Genomic DNA, 16355 nt, shown 5'->3' on the forward strand with positions numbered 1-16355 from the left:
TTGGGGAACAGGTGTCTCTTTCAGTTCTGGTTTCCTCGGTGTGTATGCCCAGGAGTGGGATTGCTAGGTCATATGGCAATTCCATTTCCAGTTTTTTAAAAGAATCTCCACACTGTTTTCCATAGTGCTGAGATTTTAAAGCATTTATACCTTATGTCATTTGTTCAGTGGTTCTGGTTGGGTAGACTTTCTGGTTGGGTAGACTTTATTAAGGCACAGACAGATTGGACAATGTGGGAAAAACTAGGTACCCAATTTCTGTCAAATCTTGTTGTTGTTCAATTGCCAAGTCATGTCATGTCAGACTCTTTGCAGTCTAATGGACTGCAGCCTGCCAGGCTCCCCTGTCCATGGGATTCTCCAGGCAAGAATACTGGAGTGGGTTGCCATTTTCTCTTCCAGGGAATCTTCCTGATGCAGGGATCAAACTGGTGTCTTCTGCTTGGCAGGCGAATTCTTTACCACTGAGCCACCTGGGAAGCCCATGAGAAGGGAGTAACTCACCCTTACTTTCAAAACAGATGTTCTTTACCCCAAGGGTTAAATTAGGTGAGCTTTGAAGATTGGACAATGCAGCCTTGGTTCACACACAGTTCAGGCTGAACCATGTATAAGCCAAATTGACCTCCCCTCAATATGTGAACATTTTCTCTATCACCAGCAGATAAAAATCTTAGAATCCCATGATCCATCATGAGGAAGAATTTAAAACACACTCTGGAGGAGATATTTGTACACCCATGTTCACAGCAGCGTTATTTGCAATAACTAAAGCATGAGAGCAATCCAAGTGCCCATTGACTGAGAAATAGATGAACCAATGTGGCAAGCACAAATAATAGAGGATTATTTACCATTGAAAAGGAAGGGAATTCTAACACATACTACAACATGAAGGAACCTTGTGCACATTCTTCTAAGTGAAAGTTTCTTCTAAGTGAAAAAAAAATAAGCCTGACAGGAAAGGACAAATATTCTGTGATTCCACTTAAATGGAGTATCTGGAGTGGTCACATTCATCAAGACAGAGAGGAGAAGGGTAATTTTCAAGAACTGGTGGAGGAGAAATAGCTCACCTGGAATACCATCACCTCCACTAACTTTGTTCATACTGATGCTTCCTAAGGCCCACTTCGCTTCACACTCCAGGATGTCTGGCTCTAGGTGAGTGATCTCACCATCGTGGTTATCTGGGTCACGAAGATCATTTTTGTATAGTTCTTCTCTATATTCTTGTCACCTCTTCTTAATATCTTCTGCTTCTGTTAGGTCCATACCATTTCTGTTATTTATTGTGCCCATCTTTGCATGAAATTTTCCCTTGGTATCTCTAATTTTCTTGGAGAGATCGCTAATCTTTCCCATTCTGTTGGTTTCCTCTATTTCTTTGCATTGAACATTTAGGTAGGCTTTCTTATCTCTCCTGGCTATTCTTTGGAACTCTGCACTCAATTGTCTGTATCTTTCCTTTTCTCCTTTGCCTTTCTCTTTGTTTCTCAGCTATTTGTAAGGCCTCCTCAGACAATCATTTTGCCTTTTTGCGTTTCTTTATCTTGGGGATAGTTTTGATCACAGCTGTGAAAGTGCTGCACTTAATGTCACCAAATTTGGAAAACTCAGCAGTGGCCACAGGACTGGAAAAGATCAGTTTTCATTCCAATCCCAAAGAAAGACAATGCCAAAGAATGCTCAAACTACCACACAATTGCACAATTACATACTAGCAGAGTAATGATCAAAATTCTCAAAGCTAGACTTCAACAGTATATGAAACAAGAACTTCCAGATGTCCAAGTTGGATTTAGAAAAGGCAGAGGGACCAGAGATCAAATTGAGAACATCCATTGGATCATAGAAAAAACAAGAGAATTCCAGAAAACATCTACTACTGTTTCACTGACTACCTAAGTCTTTGTGTGGATCACAACAAACTGTGGAAAATTTTTAAAGAGATGGGAATACCAGACCACATTACCTGCCTCATGAGAAACATGTATGCTGGTCAAGAAGCAACAGTTAGAATCATACATGGAACAGCAGACTGGTTCCAAATTAGGAAAAAAGTACATCAAGGCTGTATATTATCACCCTGCTTATTTAACTTATATGCAGAGTACATCAAGAGAAAAGCAAAATTGGATGAAGCACAAGCTGGAATCAAGCTGGGAGAAATATCAATAACCTCAGATATGCAGATGACACTACCCTTATGGCAGAACGTGAAGAGGAACTAAAGAGCATCTTGATAGAGGTGAAAGAGGAGAGTGAAAAACCTGGTTTCAAACTCAACATTCAAAAAACAAAGATCATGGCATCTGGTCCCATCACTTCATGGCAAATAGATGGGGAAACAATGGAAACAGTGAAAGACTTTATTTTCTTGGTCTCTAAAATCACTGCAGATGGTGACTGCAGCCATGAAATTAAAAGGCACTTGCTCCTTGGATGAAAAGGTATGACCAACCCAGACAGCAATATTAAAAAGCATAGGCATTACTTTACTGACAAAGGTCCATCTAGTCAAAGCTATTGTTCTTCCAGTAGTCATGTGTGTGTGTGAGAGTTGGACCATAAAGAAAGCTGAGTGCCAAAGAATTGATGCTTTTGGACTGCAGTGTTGGAGAAGACTCTTGAGAGTCCCTTGGACTGCAAGGACATCCAACCAGTCCATCCTAAAGGAAATCAGTCCTGAATATTCATTGGAAGGACTGGTGCTGAAGCTGAAACTCCAATACTTTGGCCACCTGATGAAAAGAAATGACTCATTGGAAAAGACCACGATGTTGGGAAAGATTGAAGGCAGGAGGAGAAGGGGATGAGAGAGGAAGAGATGGTTGGTTGGCATCCCAAATTCAATGGACATGAGTTTGAGCAGGTTCCAGGAGTTGGTGATGGACAAGGAAGCCTGGTGTGCTGCAATCCATGGGGTCGCAAAGAGTTGGACATAACTGAGCAAACTGAACTGAACTGGTAGAGGAGAAAGGGGGAGTTGCTGATGAATGGATATAGAGCTGAAGTTCTGCAAGATGAAAAACATCCTGGGCTTTGGTTGCACAAAGTGTGTATGTACTTACTACTACTGATATGGAGACTTAACGATGGTTAAAATGGTCGATTTTATGTTATGTGTGTTTTACCACAAAAAAAAAAAAAAAAAAAAGCCCTCTCAGAATCTCCCATGAGGGTAACCACATAAGTGTCAAGGACTGATAACAACACCGCAGATGCTAAGTGCCCGCCCAACCCCATCTCCACCCCAACAACCCAGGGGTGAGGACTGTCTTCTGTGCTCAGGACTCCTCACTTCAGTTTTTGGAGATGTCTCAGCCTCAGCCCCACACGGCTTAACCTCAGCCTCCCTGACTGACCCAGTGCTCCACGCTCTGCTCCAAGGATCCAGTAAGTCTTGGGTCAGCTTCTTCTGTAGGAGACTGGGCGCTGAGTTCACATCCTCCCAAAGAGACCTCTGCAACCCCAGAGTGCAGGGGGGTCAGCCCGGCTCCAGCCTGAGGGTGGAGAGACCCATTTTCTACATGAAAGCAGGAGCTGGGATCGACAGATGTGGGTGAAAAGAGAAGTGTGTGTGTGTGCCGGGGAGAGGGAGTGACTGGATCAGTGTCCTTACATGTAAGACTATTTTGACCCACGTACAAACAGTAATTACGCTCACACAGTGAATGTCACGTGTGTACCACTGACTTCACTCCTCACTGTACTGTCTGCTCTTTGTGTCTGCAGATGTAGGGGTGACTAGGAGGAACTCGAGCACCCACGGATGTGGGTATTCATGAGGGGCGACTGTTTGGTAATTTATATCATGTTGAGGTTTGCTACTAACAGCAACTCTGTGAAGCCAGCTTTATTATTTATCATGGGCAGCAGTTTAGGAAAGTGGTGGTAAAACACACATAACATAAAATTTACCATCTTAACCATTTTAAGTGTACAATAAGCAATGTTGAATATATTTAAATTGTTGCTCATCCAATCTCCAGCACTCTTTTCATCTTGTAAACTTGAAACTGTGTCCCCATTTAGCAATGACTCTCTGTTTTTCCCTTCACCCCAGCCCTGGAGAAACAACTATTTTTTTCTTTCTACCTCTATAAATTTGACTACTTTAGGAACTTTGTGCAGGAAGAAATATACATGCTTGTCATTCTGTGACTGTGAAATCACTTATCATAATGTCCCAATGGTTCTTCCACATTGTAGCATGGCCCAGAATTTCCTGCTTTCTTCATGCTGGATAATATCCCATTATTTATAGACCACAATGTGTTTGTTCCTTCCTGCATGTACCTTTGGGCTGCTTCCAACTTTCAGCTATTGTGAATAATGCTGCTATGAGTATGGGTGTACAAATATTTCTCTGAGATCCTATTGTCAGTTCTCTTAGGTGTACATACACAGGAGAAATTGCTGGATAACATAGTAAATGCATTTTTAGTTTTTGGAAGAACCACCATATCAGCTGTACCATTTTACATTCCTATTAACTGTGCACCACGGTTAATCAGCCAATTTAAACAGGAAGGAAACAGAGGACCAGAGAAGTAAATGAATTGTTCAAAGGCACAGGTGGTATCAAGATTCTAACCACACTTTCCTGGTTCTTTGAATGTTTATTTTTAACCAAAATGCTAAACTTGGACTTTGGAGTACCACAGGCAGAAATCCCCATGGCAGTAACTTGTGGTCACTGGGTCATCCTAGCCCTGCAGAGCAGTGTAGTGAGGGGACATTTCACACCCCAAAGGAGCAGGAAACAGAGTCCTGTCATTTCTGATTCAGAATGAAGGCTAGTCCCTCCCTCCAGTTGGGAGGCTTCTCTGGTTTGATGCATTGCCTGAGTTGGGCCACAATCTGTCCCTCCTACAAATTCCATCTCGTCCAGTTACAATGCAGAGTTCCTATTCCATGTCACTCTGTGAGCAACAAAACAGGAAGATAACAAGAAGTTTCAGGATCCTTGGTGGAGAAATGTGTGGAGTCTGAACTCTCTGATCATCAAGCTCCTAAAAGAGTCACTTCAAGCATATCAAAGAAGGGAGGGAATAATGATGATAGTAAAGTTCCCTGTTTTATGGAGTGAAAGTGATAGTGTTAGTCTCTCAGTATTGTCCACCTCTTTATGACCCCATGGACTGTAGCCCGCCAGGCTCTTCTGTCTGTGGAATTCTCCAGGCAACTCTACTGGAGTGGGTTTTCATTCCCTTCTCCTGGGGATCTTCCTGACCCAGGGACAGAGTAAAGGAAGACAAAGAGTGGTATGCAGCTTGTGCAAAATCAGACAAACTAATATGTAGCAGAGTGAAATTTGAACCAACAAATGGATTTCTATTCAAAAGTAAGCATTCTTACCCATTCAACTCATACCAACTAAGCAGCTACTCTGTGCCTGGCACTTTGCTGGAAGCCTTTGCTGTCGTAGGAGCAGAATTTTTTTCTTTATAGGAGCTTTTACTGGTCTAATAATTAAGTTGGCATAAGTTACATTAACAAGTTTAATTTGTTATGTATTGGAATCCCATGAAAACTCAGAGGCTCAAAGACAGGAATTTGAGGCTTATATGCCCCTCTGAGCTAAGGAGAAGGGGTTAGGGATCTGGGGCTTCAAAAGGGAGGAGGACAATCCACAGGATGATGGGAAAAGCTAGTGTTTGGGAAACAAAGGTATGCTGCTCTAGACAGGTAAGTCTTTCTGAGATAAAAAAACTATCCCTGGTAAATAACTCTCTGCCTGGCATAGGTCTCCTAATCTACATTATTTTGAGCAGTTAAAGGAGAGACAAGGAACTTCTCCTGAGTCTGCTGGGTCTTAATTGACTTTAGCACAAAGCAACCTGCATGCCAAAGTGGGACATTTGGGGGAGACATAGTCTGCTCCCCTTCACTTCTCTTTAAACAAATTTTCTAGTAACTTCGAATCACATTAAGAGTCTTCTTTATGTTTAAGAAACCAAAGCTCAGAGATGGAGAACTTAGCAATGTGTCCTTTGACCACCTGGTCCCCATCACGCTGTTCATCTGTGAAACTCCCAGGACCAAGGGTGGATAACATTCTTGATGGCTTTATGTCTTGTTTCCTCAGCAGATCTTACTTCCTCAACTCTGCCTAGGATGTGATGTCAGGATGTTCACCAATTTGGTCAGAAGCTGGTTCGAAGGCGACAGTTGAAGCCCACTGAGGGGTCTGAGAGTCCCGAGGCCCGTCACCTGAACACCCTTGACCTGGTGGTATTGGGTGTGGCCAGCACCCCAGGGGCTGGCGTGTACATCCTGGTGGGAGAAGTGGCCGTGTTCATTGCTGGACCAGCGATCATCATCTCCTTCTTGGTGGCCGCCCTGTCTTCTGTGTTGTCTGGGCTCTGCTATGCCGAGTTTGGGACACGGGTGTCATGGACCGGTTCTGTGCTTCTCTACAGCTACATCAGTGTGGGAGAACTGTGGGCTTTCGTCACTGGTTGGAACCTCATACTAACATCATTGGTAAGATGATGGGTGGAAAACGTGTGGGGCTTGAGATCAGAAATTAGGAGTGAGGAGTTGGGTCTTCAGTCATTCATGAGCACTTGGTCATCCACTTTGCTGGAGGAGGAAGAGGAGGGAAATAGTGTCAGGAAAACTCCACAACTTCATTCTAGTCAGCTTTCTCCTGCTTCCTTAAATGATGGACCAAAAACCCAGAGGAAAGGGAGCTGTCAGGAGTGGGTGAGAGGGAGGGTGTCCCACAGGCTGCTCCCCTCACCGTATTGAAGTCTCTGCTCAGTTGTTGCATTCATGAGATTTTCCTTTACCACTTGATTTAAGATTTCAACCTTTGTCTCCCATATTTCCTGTTCCCACTTCACTGTTTTCTTACATAACCTTGATCACCCGCCAACATATTAAATAGTTGACCTATATGGTGATCATTTGCATCCACTCTCCCCACCTCATGAAAAAGAACTCTTTGAGAGTAGGTATTGATGCAAAATCTTGGCTCTTTGTGCACCAACACCAAACAGAAATACAGAGACAGAGTCATGAAGGAGAAGGAGAGAGTGACTTTATTTCTTTGCCAGGCAAAGGGGGAACACAGTAGGTTAGTGCCTTAATAACAGTGCCCTCACTTCCTGGGGAATAGGGAGAGGTTATATAGTCAGGGCTCCTGGTCAGAGCTATCCTGACAAGCTCACAGTATGTGTAGAATCTCAGGTGATCAGCTCTCTTAATTTATTTTTAAGTTTTTCTTTCTTTCTTTTCTTGAATATTTATTTATTTGACTGTGTCAGGTCTTAGTTACAGCACAGAGGATCTTTCATCGAGGGGCATGGACTGTCTAGTTGTGATGCTCACATTTAGTTGCTCTGTGCCACGTGGGATCTTAGTTCCCTGACCAGGAATCGAACATGACTCCCTTCATTGCAAGGCATATTCTTAACCACTAGACAATCAGGAAAGCAACCAACAAGCCACCCAATATTGATGAGCTTCTGTGGTCTCTTTAATCTTGCCTCAGGTGTTTTCTTGCCCCCCCCCCCCCCCCCGCCCCTTGATTAGCAACTCTTTGAATCTGTTCTTTGGAACTCAGGGAAGGTCATGGAGGCTAGAGTTTTGCCTACAAGAAACGGGGGACAAAAAGGCCTCTGTGTCCGGAGTCCCACAAAGCTGTACTCACCATCAGTATTTTGTAATTTTCCCCCAAAATATATCCTATGGCACATAGAGGGGTTCAATTTATGTTTGTTAACAAATGTTCCTTCTGCTGCTCCTGCAGCCGTTGCAAGTGTGGCCAGGGCCTGGAGCCACACCTTCGACAGCCTGATTGGGAACCACATCTCTCAGGCGTTAGAGGGAACTTTCTCTCCATATATGCCCTACTTCCTGGCCAAGTACCCAGATTTTGTTGCACTGGCCGTGTTGCTGCTTCTCACTGGTAAGCTGGGGATTTTCATGATAGGATGGGAAGAGTAGGGTGTGGAGGAGGAAGTGGGGTGGGAAAGGCTTGGGGTAGCAGCATGGTGGGGGAATAGAACTGGGAAGAATGGTCTGTGGTATGAGAGACAGGAAGGCAAGACATAGACCATTGTTTCCCACCCTAGGCATTACTGATCTTCTAGGCTGGAACAGGCTTTGGTGTGGGGGCTAACCTGTGCACTGTAGGATTTTCTTAGTTTAATCACTGTTGGATGTGTAGCATCTTTGGACTATGCTCATTAGATATGGGTGACACAAACCCCCCCGGCCCAAATTGTGACAATCAGAATGTGTCCAGGGAGTTTCTTGGTGGCCTCACTTCAGTTCAGTTGCTCAGTCATGTCCGACTATTTGCAACCCCATGGAGTGCAGCATGCCAGGCTTCCCTGCCCATCACCAAACTCATGCCCATCAAGTCAGTCATGCCATGCAAGCATCTCATCCTCTGTCGTCCCCTTCTCCTCCCACTTTCAATCTTTCCCAGCACCAGGGTCTTTTTCAATGAGTCAGTTCTTTGCATCAGGTGACCAAAATATTGGAGTTTCAGCTTCAGCATCGGTCCTTCCAATGAATACTCAGGACTGATTTCCTTTAGTATGGACAGGTTGGCTCTCCTTGCTGTCCAAGGGACTCTCAAGAGTCTTCTCCAACACCACAGGTCAAAAGCATCAATTCTTCAGTGCTCAGCTTTCTTTATAGTCCAACTCTCACATCCATACATGACTACTGGAAAAACCATAGCTTGGACTAGATGGGCCTTTGTCGGCAAAGTAATGTCTCTGCTTTTTAATATGCTGACTAGGGTGGTCAGAGCTTTTTATCCAAGGAACAAGTGTCTTTTAACTTCATGGCTGTAGTCACTGTCTGCAGTGATTTTGGAGCCCAAGAAAAGAAAGTCTGTCCCTGTTTCCAGTGTTTCCCCATCTACTTGCCCTGAAGTGATGGGACTGGATGTCATGATCTTGGTTTTTTGAATGTTGAGTTTTCAGCCAGTTTTTTCACTCTCCTCTTTCACTTTCATCAAGAGGCTCTTCAGTTCCTCTTCACCTTCTGTCAAAAGGGTGGTGTCCTCTGTGTATCTGGTGGTTTAGTGGTTAGGATTCTGGGTTTTCACTGCCATGGCCCAGGTTCATCCGTGGCAAGGGAATGGAGATCCTACAAACCATGGCATGGCCAAAAAATGATCCCAAAACAAAACAAAGAGAATGTCTCCAGACGTTGCCAACAGTCCCTTGGGGAACAGAACCACTCCCAACTGAGAAGCTTTTACTTAGACTGACAAGTTTCTTCCTCTGTACTGAGACCAAACATTTTTTTTTAATTGAGAGAAAATTTACAGAGCATAAAATTAACCATTTAATTATATCCTCCCCCCAATTTTATCGAGTTAGTTGACATCCAGCATTGTATAAGTTTAAAGTGCACCACATGATGATTTGATAGACATGTCTACCGTGAGATGACGGCACGGTAAGAAACAAGCCACATTAACATGTCCTTAGTGGGACTGGGTACCTTCACAGTGCTGTGTAACCATCACTCCATCTAGTTCCAAACATTTGCATCACAACCAAAGGAAACCCTGCACTCACTGAGGAGTCACTGTCCATCTATCCACCACCATCAGCCCTCCTGACACTGTAGCCACTGGTCTGCTTCCTGTGTCTATGGATTTGGCTATTTTGGATGTCTCATATTCCATCTTTCCCACAGGATTACTGGTTCTGGGAGCTCCTGAGTCAACCATGATTTACAAAGTGTTCACAGGCATTAGTGTTTTGGTTCTCAGCTTCATCATCATCTCTGGCTTCATTAAGGGAGACTGCACAACTGGAAGCTCATGGAACAGGACTACACATTGAACACATCTGAATCCAGTGGCACCTCTAGGTTAGGAGGGTTTTCTTGTCCATAGTGACACTTGTGTGATGGAGGGTGCAAGTCTGCACATCTTGTGGGGACTAAAAAGTGGCAACCCACTCCAGGATTCTTGCCTGGAAAATCCCATGGACAGAGGAGCCTGGCAGGCTACAGCCCATGGGGTCGAAAGAGTCGGTCATGATTTATTGACTAAACTACCACCAAACAGACCTGGGCTGATGGATCTAAGTGATGGGGGTCCTGGATCCCAGCACTTGTGGTATGAAGGGAAGAGTCCAGTAAAGATGGCTGAACTCACCTCACCCATGTTCTTCCTCATTCCTTCTCTCACCATAAGTTGGGTCCTCTGGGTTCTGGAGGGTTTGCACCTTTTGGCTTTGATGGAATTCTCCAGGGAGCAGCTCTGTGTTTCTACATGTTTATTGGTTTTGATGCCATTGTCACTAAAGGTAATATAGTCACTGTGCTTCTCATCAGGGGTTTGACCACAGATTAGGCTGCCCTTGGGCATAGGAGTTGGAAGAAGTTTAGGCTGCTTTTGATGGTGCAAGAGGAAAGGGAATATTGTGCTTTCACTCACTGTGTTTTCCTAACCTAGTACATCTATGCATCCTGCAGGGGAAGAAGCCCTAAATCCTCAATGGTCCATCCCCGTGAGCACCATGATCACGATCATCATCTGCTTTTTGGCATGCTTTGGTGTCTCAGCGGGACTCACTCTCATGGTGCCCTACTACCAGATTCATCCTGACAGCCCCTTGCCACAGGCTTTTCTCCATGTTGGGTGGGACCCTGCCAGATATGTCGTGGCTGTTGGCACCCTCTGTGCTCTTACATCCAGGTCAGTGTCTTGATTTTCTCCCCATTGACTGTCAGATGCTCGGGTATTCCAGTCCTTGGGATTGAGAGACAAGAGGGAAGGGCACCTTGCCCCATGTAGACTAGAGCATGGAAGCCTCAGTCCTTCCTTCCTGTCTCTCCATGTCCTCATATACATTGACATTTTCTTTTCCGGTCTCCTCGGTGATATGTTCCCCATGCCTCGGGTGATGTACGTGATGGCAGAGGATGGACTCCTTTTTCGGGGACTTGCCCAGATCCATGCCCACACAGGCACCCCGGTCATGGCCATCATATCTTCTGGAACCCTTGCAGGTGAATAAACAAAATCCATCCCTTGTTTGATCATTTCCTTACCTTTGATATTTCTGGCTGTTTCTCACTCCCTTCCTCACCTTGTCTGTGCCCTCATCCTAGCGGTCACGGTGTTACTCTTCAGGTTCAGCGATCTGGTGGACCTCCTATCAATCAGAACCCTGCTTGCTTACTCTCTGGTGTCTCTCTCTGTCCTTGCCCTCAGGTGAGACTCTGCTACACCTTGGCTGGGGGTCGTGGACTCAAGGGGAGCTAAGATTCTTCTAGCTTCATGTCCTGCTCTGCTGAAGTCAGGAAAGAGTTGGATTAAGCTGTCTGATATTGGATGAGTATAGGGGCTGCTGTTAATCTTGCCTTAATATCCTCTCACTCAGGTACCAGCCAGATCAGAATTTCAGCAAGAAGGAGAAAACAGAGGAGGAAATTGAGATGAAGCCTAAAGTTGAAGGAAACCGTTCAGAACCTGTTTCTGAAGCAGGAAACTCAAACATTCTGAAGAGTCTGTGGTTCCCTACCAGCGCCATCCCCACCCAGAAATCTGGCCAGATTGTGTATGCATGTGCCTTCCTGCTTGGTGAGCAGGGGGACTTCTCTTTGGTGATATTCTGAAATTGGCAGGATGGATAGGAGTGTATATTTGTCACTTGAGGAGTCTTGGAGATAAGATGGCCCTTCCTGAGGTGGGCAGCCTGGGGAGGGGTGTGACCCGAGGTCCTGACATCTTTGTCTTCCGGGTCCAGCCTGTTCTCCTCCTCCTTGACCCCTGCAGTTCTCCTGCTGACCATCCTGAGCCTGATCCTGGCCCAGTGGCCCAGCCGGGTGTTCTCTGGAGACCCCGTGCTCACAACAGTGGCTGTGTTGCTGCTGCTGCTCATCACTGGGGTCACGGTCATCATCTGGAGGCAGTCCCTGGACCCCTCTCCTCTTCCGTTCAGGGTAGGTGAGGGACTTCCCTGGTGGTCCGGTGGTTAAGAATTCACCTTGCAATGCAGGGGATGTAGGTTAGATTCCTGATGGGGGAACAAATATCCCACATGCTGCAGGGCAACTAAGCCCATGCCCCAAAACTAGAGAAGCCCCTCAGGCTACAACTCAGTTCTGATGCAGGCAAATTAATTAATTAATTAATTTTTAAAAAGTAGGTGGCCTTATGTGCCCAAACTATCCACCTTGAGTGAATGTAGTCTACCTGCTTTGAGGTCTAAACCTCCTTTGCTGAACGTGGGAAGATGGGAAATTGCTCAAACCAATGGACCCTTCCCTGATCCACACTCAGTGCTTCACATACCCAGTTTCAGCTGGCACTGAACACACAGCTTCAATAGGACTGGAGTCTTCCTGCCCACATGTAGGTTGGGGGCTCCTTTTCTGACATCTGGGCTGTGTTCAGGGATGAACTGACTCTGCCCACAGGTCCCTGCTCTGCCTGTCCTCCCACTGGTGAGCATCTTTGTGAACATTTACCTGATGACGCAGTTGACTTCTGGGGCCTGGATCCAATTCGGTGTCTGGAATGCCATTGGTTAGTGGTTTTCTTGGATTAAGAGACCTCTCAGTTGACTGGTCCCCATCCTCTTCCTAACGCCACTCCCCTATTCTGTGTCAGACACCCTCATAGGAGACCTACTGAGCAAGTGTAGGGTTCCCTGGTGTCTCAGGGGTGAAGAATCCACCTGCCAGTGCAGGAAACATAAGAGCATGGGTTCAACCCCTGGGCCAGGGGGATCCCCTGGAGGAGGAAATAACAACCCACCCTAGTATTCTTGACTGGAGAATCCCATGGACAGAGGAGTCTGGAGGGCTATGGTCCGTGGGGTCACAAAAGAATCAGTCACAACTGAGGGACTGAGCATGCACATGAGCGTGTGTGTACACAAGCGTGTATCAGTAAGGAGAGCACCTACTTTCCCTTCTCATTGTCTCATTTCCCTACTAGGATTTGCCATATACTTTGGCTATGGGATCCGACATAGCCTGGAGCAGAACTAGAAGCAACAGCCTCCACCTTCCAAACTCTTCACCCAAGCATCCCTTCTGCTGAATCATCTTAACCACAGGACATAGATGCTGTGTGGAATCCCTCCATATGCTAGAGGAATCTTCTGGTTCAACGGGCACTTTGAGCCTCTATGAACTATGAGGGTGCAATGCATTTAGGGACCTATATTTATTGCCAGTGGACAAATGACTTACATGCTGAATAATTTTTAAGTGTTCTTTTCAGACCATGATACCCACATAAAAAAGGGCATGTTTTATAAGTGTGCAGCAAGATGATATTTCACAAAGAATGTATAACAATGTAAGCAGCTACTGGAGGAAGAAATAAAACATTAACCTGCACATACAAAGCTCCTCCTCATGCTTCTTTTTAGCAAAAATGCAGAGGTGACTGTCTGGGGAGGAAAGACAGGTAACTGTATACTATGCCCAGTGCTGCACTTGGAATATTAGGACAGAGGTAAGTTGGAAGTAAAAGGAATGGAACAGATACACTGTGCAAACAGTAACACAAGAAAGCTAAGGCAGCTCTATTACTATCAGACAAAGTAGACTTTAAGCAAAGGAGAAGAATAACAGATAAAGTGGATCATGTCATCATGGTAAAATGATCATTTTTATCTTTTCCCCCAGCTTTATGGAGGCATAGTGTAATCTTTTATAAATGACTATTTCTCTTTACTTTTCTATCACAGACTCTTGGAGTTACACAATAGAGTTGATGATGGAAAGTTCTTAATTGGGAAAAAAAACACACCTGCATTGTCAGAGGTGAAGGAAAGAAGTAGTAAGTAGTGATTTATTGATAAATGATTACAACTGGGTGGAACTAAAAGGCAGAAAATGAAGCTGGATAGACACGTTAAAGAGTTATTGCAGAACAGAGTGCCTGACATTGAGATTATGCACATTCAAGATATTGATAATAATGAAGTAGAGGGTTGTTTGTGGGAATGAGCAACTGCACTAGAATAAATGAGGGATACAGGTCAATAAACTGAGTAGCAAGGTATTAGATGAATAAAAATACAGATGGAGGTGGACGAACAGAATTAGGAACATCACTACCTTGCCAGTTCTCATGACAGTACAGGCTTAGGAAGAAATTAATGGAGATTGAAACTGTCAAGTAAAACTTTGTCTGAAGGGGTTGGATCACCTGATTGCTGTTTTTCGCTTACTGCTGTGGGCCAACCAGATATCCTGTGCTACCAATATGCTGTAACAGGCAACAGAACACCACCCATAAAAGAGCCTTGATGAGAAACTTAATCAACCCTTCCATGTTCTTCTGGTCGGTCTAAGGATTAAATTGACATGAGATAGCTTAACGGGACAAAAATCAAGTGATAGCTCAATAATGTGATGAAGGTGAAAGAGGGGAGTGAAAAAGCTGCCTTACAACTCAACATTAAAAAAACGAAGATCATGACATCCGGTTCCATCACTTCATGGTGAATAGATAGGGAAACAATGGAAACAGTGGCAGATTTTATTTTCTTGGGCTCCAAAATCACTGCAGACAGTGACTGCAGCCATGAAATTAAAAGACACTTGCTCCTTAGAAGAAAAGCTATGATAAGGCTTCACAGTGAGTTAAAAGACAGAGACATCACTTTGCCAACAAAGGTCCATATAGTCCAAGCTATGGTTTTTCCAGTAGTCATGTATGGATGTGAGAGTTGGACTATAAAGAAAGCTGAGCACTGAAGAATTGATGCTTTTGACCTGGTGTTGGAGAAGACGCTTGAGAGTCCTTTGGACTGCAAGGAGATCCAGCCAATCCATCCTAAAGGAAATCATTCCTGAATATTCATTGGAAGGACTGATGCTGAAGCTGAAACTCCAATATTTGGCTACGTGATGGGAAGAGCCAACTCATTGGAAATGACCTTGATGCTGGGAAAGATCAAGGGCAGGAGGAAAGGAGGACAACAGAGGATGAGATGGTTGGATGTCATCACCAACTCAGTGGTCATGAGTTTGAGCAAACTCTGGGAGTTGATAATGGACAGGGAAGCCTGGTATGCTGCAGTCCACAGACAGAGTGACTGAACAACAATACAGGGGAGAGACCAAAGAAAACTGAGCAACTTGCCAGAATAACCAAATCCTTTCCCTTCCATACCATCTTCAGTTAAAGACTAAAGAGAGTGTTGTGGGTAGTGGTTTGGGACTTGAAAGAGAAGGAAGGCCATTCACATAAAGATGGTAAAGCAAATGGTCGGTAGACTTATGTTAGCCAGGCCAGGTAGAGAAAATAAGACAAAGAGGGGACTCTGATCTGCAAGTCTCAGTGGGTTTCCTGATAACATTTAAAACATTTCCTTGCATGCAGAGATGTTCGCCTTAGTAATTTTAGTCATTTTAATTACACATATTAATCAGAATTCTTAACCCTGAGAAACTTTAATTTCTACTGAGAAACAAGAAGTAAACAATTGTGAACTACTTGTTATACCAGTATTTTTTTAATTGAAGTATCTCCAACTAAAATGAAATATTTTTTTAATTAAAAAAAATGCTGTCAACATAAAAAAACAAAGTATCATTGGTTTACAATATAACATTCATCTCAAATATACAGCACAGTGATTTGGTAGTTTTACAGATGATACTCCAGTAGAAGTTATACAAGACAATGGCTATAATTCCTTGTGCTCCAAACATATCCTTACTGGTTATGTATTCAGTTCAGTCACTCAGTTGTGTCTGACTCTTTGTGACCCCACGGACTGTAGCATGCCAGGCCTCCTGTCCATCACCAACACTCAGAGCTTACTCAAACTCATGTTCATCGAGTCAGTGATGCCATCCAACCGTCTCCTTTTCTGTCGTCCCCTTCTCCTCCTACCTTGTATCTCTTAATCCCATACACCCAATTTGCCCCTTCCCCCTTCCCTCTCTTCACAGATGGCCACTTGTAAATTTTCTGAATTGGTGATGCTGTTTCTGTTTTGCCATATGTATTCATTTATGTTATTTTTTCAGATTCCACACATAATATTATACAGCATCTGTAAAAATTTCAAAATCCCTAGGCAGTACACCTAAAAGTAGTATAAACCAAGTCTATTTGAATAAATAAACAATGAGTTAGACATCCACTCCAGAGGAAAGGCACCTCTGTGAGTGTGGGGGACACAGCGCCATCTCCCCAAGGAGCCCTGGAGGAGTCTTGTCCGCCTGTGCATCCGGGTCACAGGCCGACAGACCTCGCTATGGGCTGCAGAACCTGCAGAGCCAGGGAACCTGCCCAGACCCCTCTGGGGGTGATGCTGCCAGGGCTGGTGGTGGTCGTGGTGGTGGTGGTCGTGGGAACCCAGAGATACTGACCTAGAGATTCCATGCAAGGA

The 16355-nt window shown here is 44.5% G+C and overlaps 1 protein-coding gene across 1 annotated transcript; it reads left to right on the plus strand.

Moving 5' to 3' along the window:
- Positions 1–6123: 6123 nt before the first annotated feature.
- LOC133051869 (cationic amino acid transporter 3-like) lies at positions 6124–13052 on the plus strand. The gene is given in 13 exon segments (XM_061136539.1): positions 6124–6492; positions 6550–6553; positions 7763–7921; positions 9676–9783; positions 9786–9848; positions 10176–10292; positions 10462–10674; positions 10849–10998; positions 11101–11203; positions 11373–11572; positions 11768–11934; positions 12412–12520; positions 12935–13052. Coding segments are annotated over 13 exon segments (1815 nt in total). The 3' UTR covers positions 12988–13052.
- The last annotated feature ends 3303 nt before the right edge of the window (positions 13053–16355 follow it).

This window comes from Dama dama, chromosome 4 (genome assembly GCF_033118175.1).
Source record: "Dama dama isolate Ldn47 chromosome 4, ASM3311817v1, whole genome shotgun sequence".
Taxonomy (NCBI): Eukaryota; Metazoa; Chordata; class Mammalia; order Artiodactyla; family Cervidae; genus Dama; species Dama dama.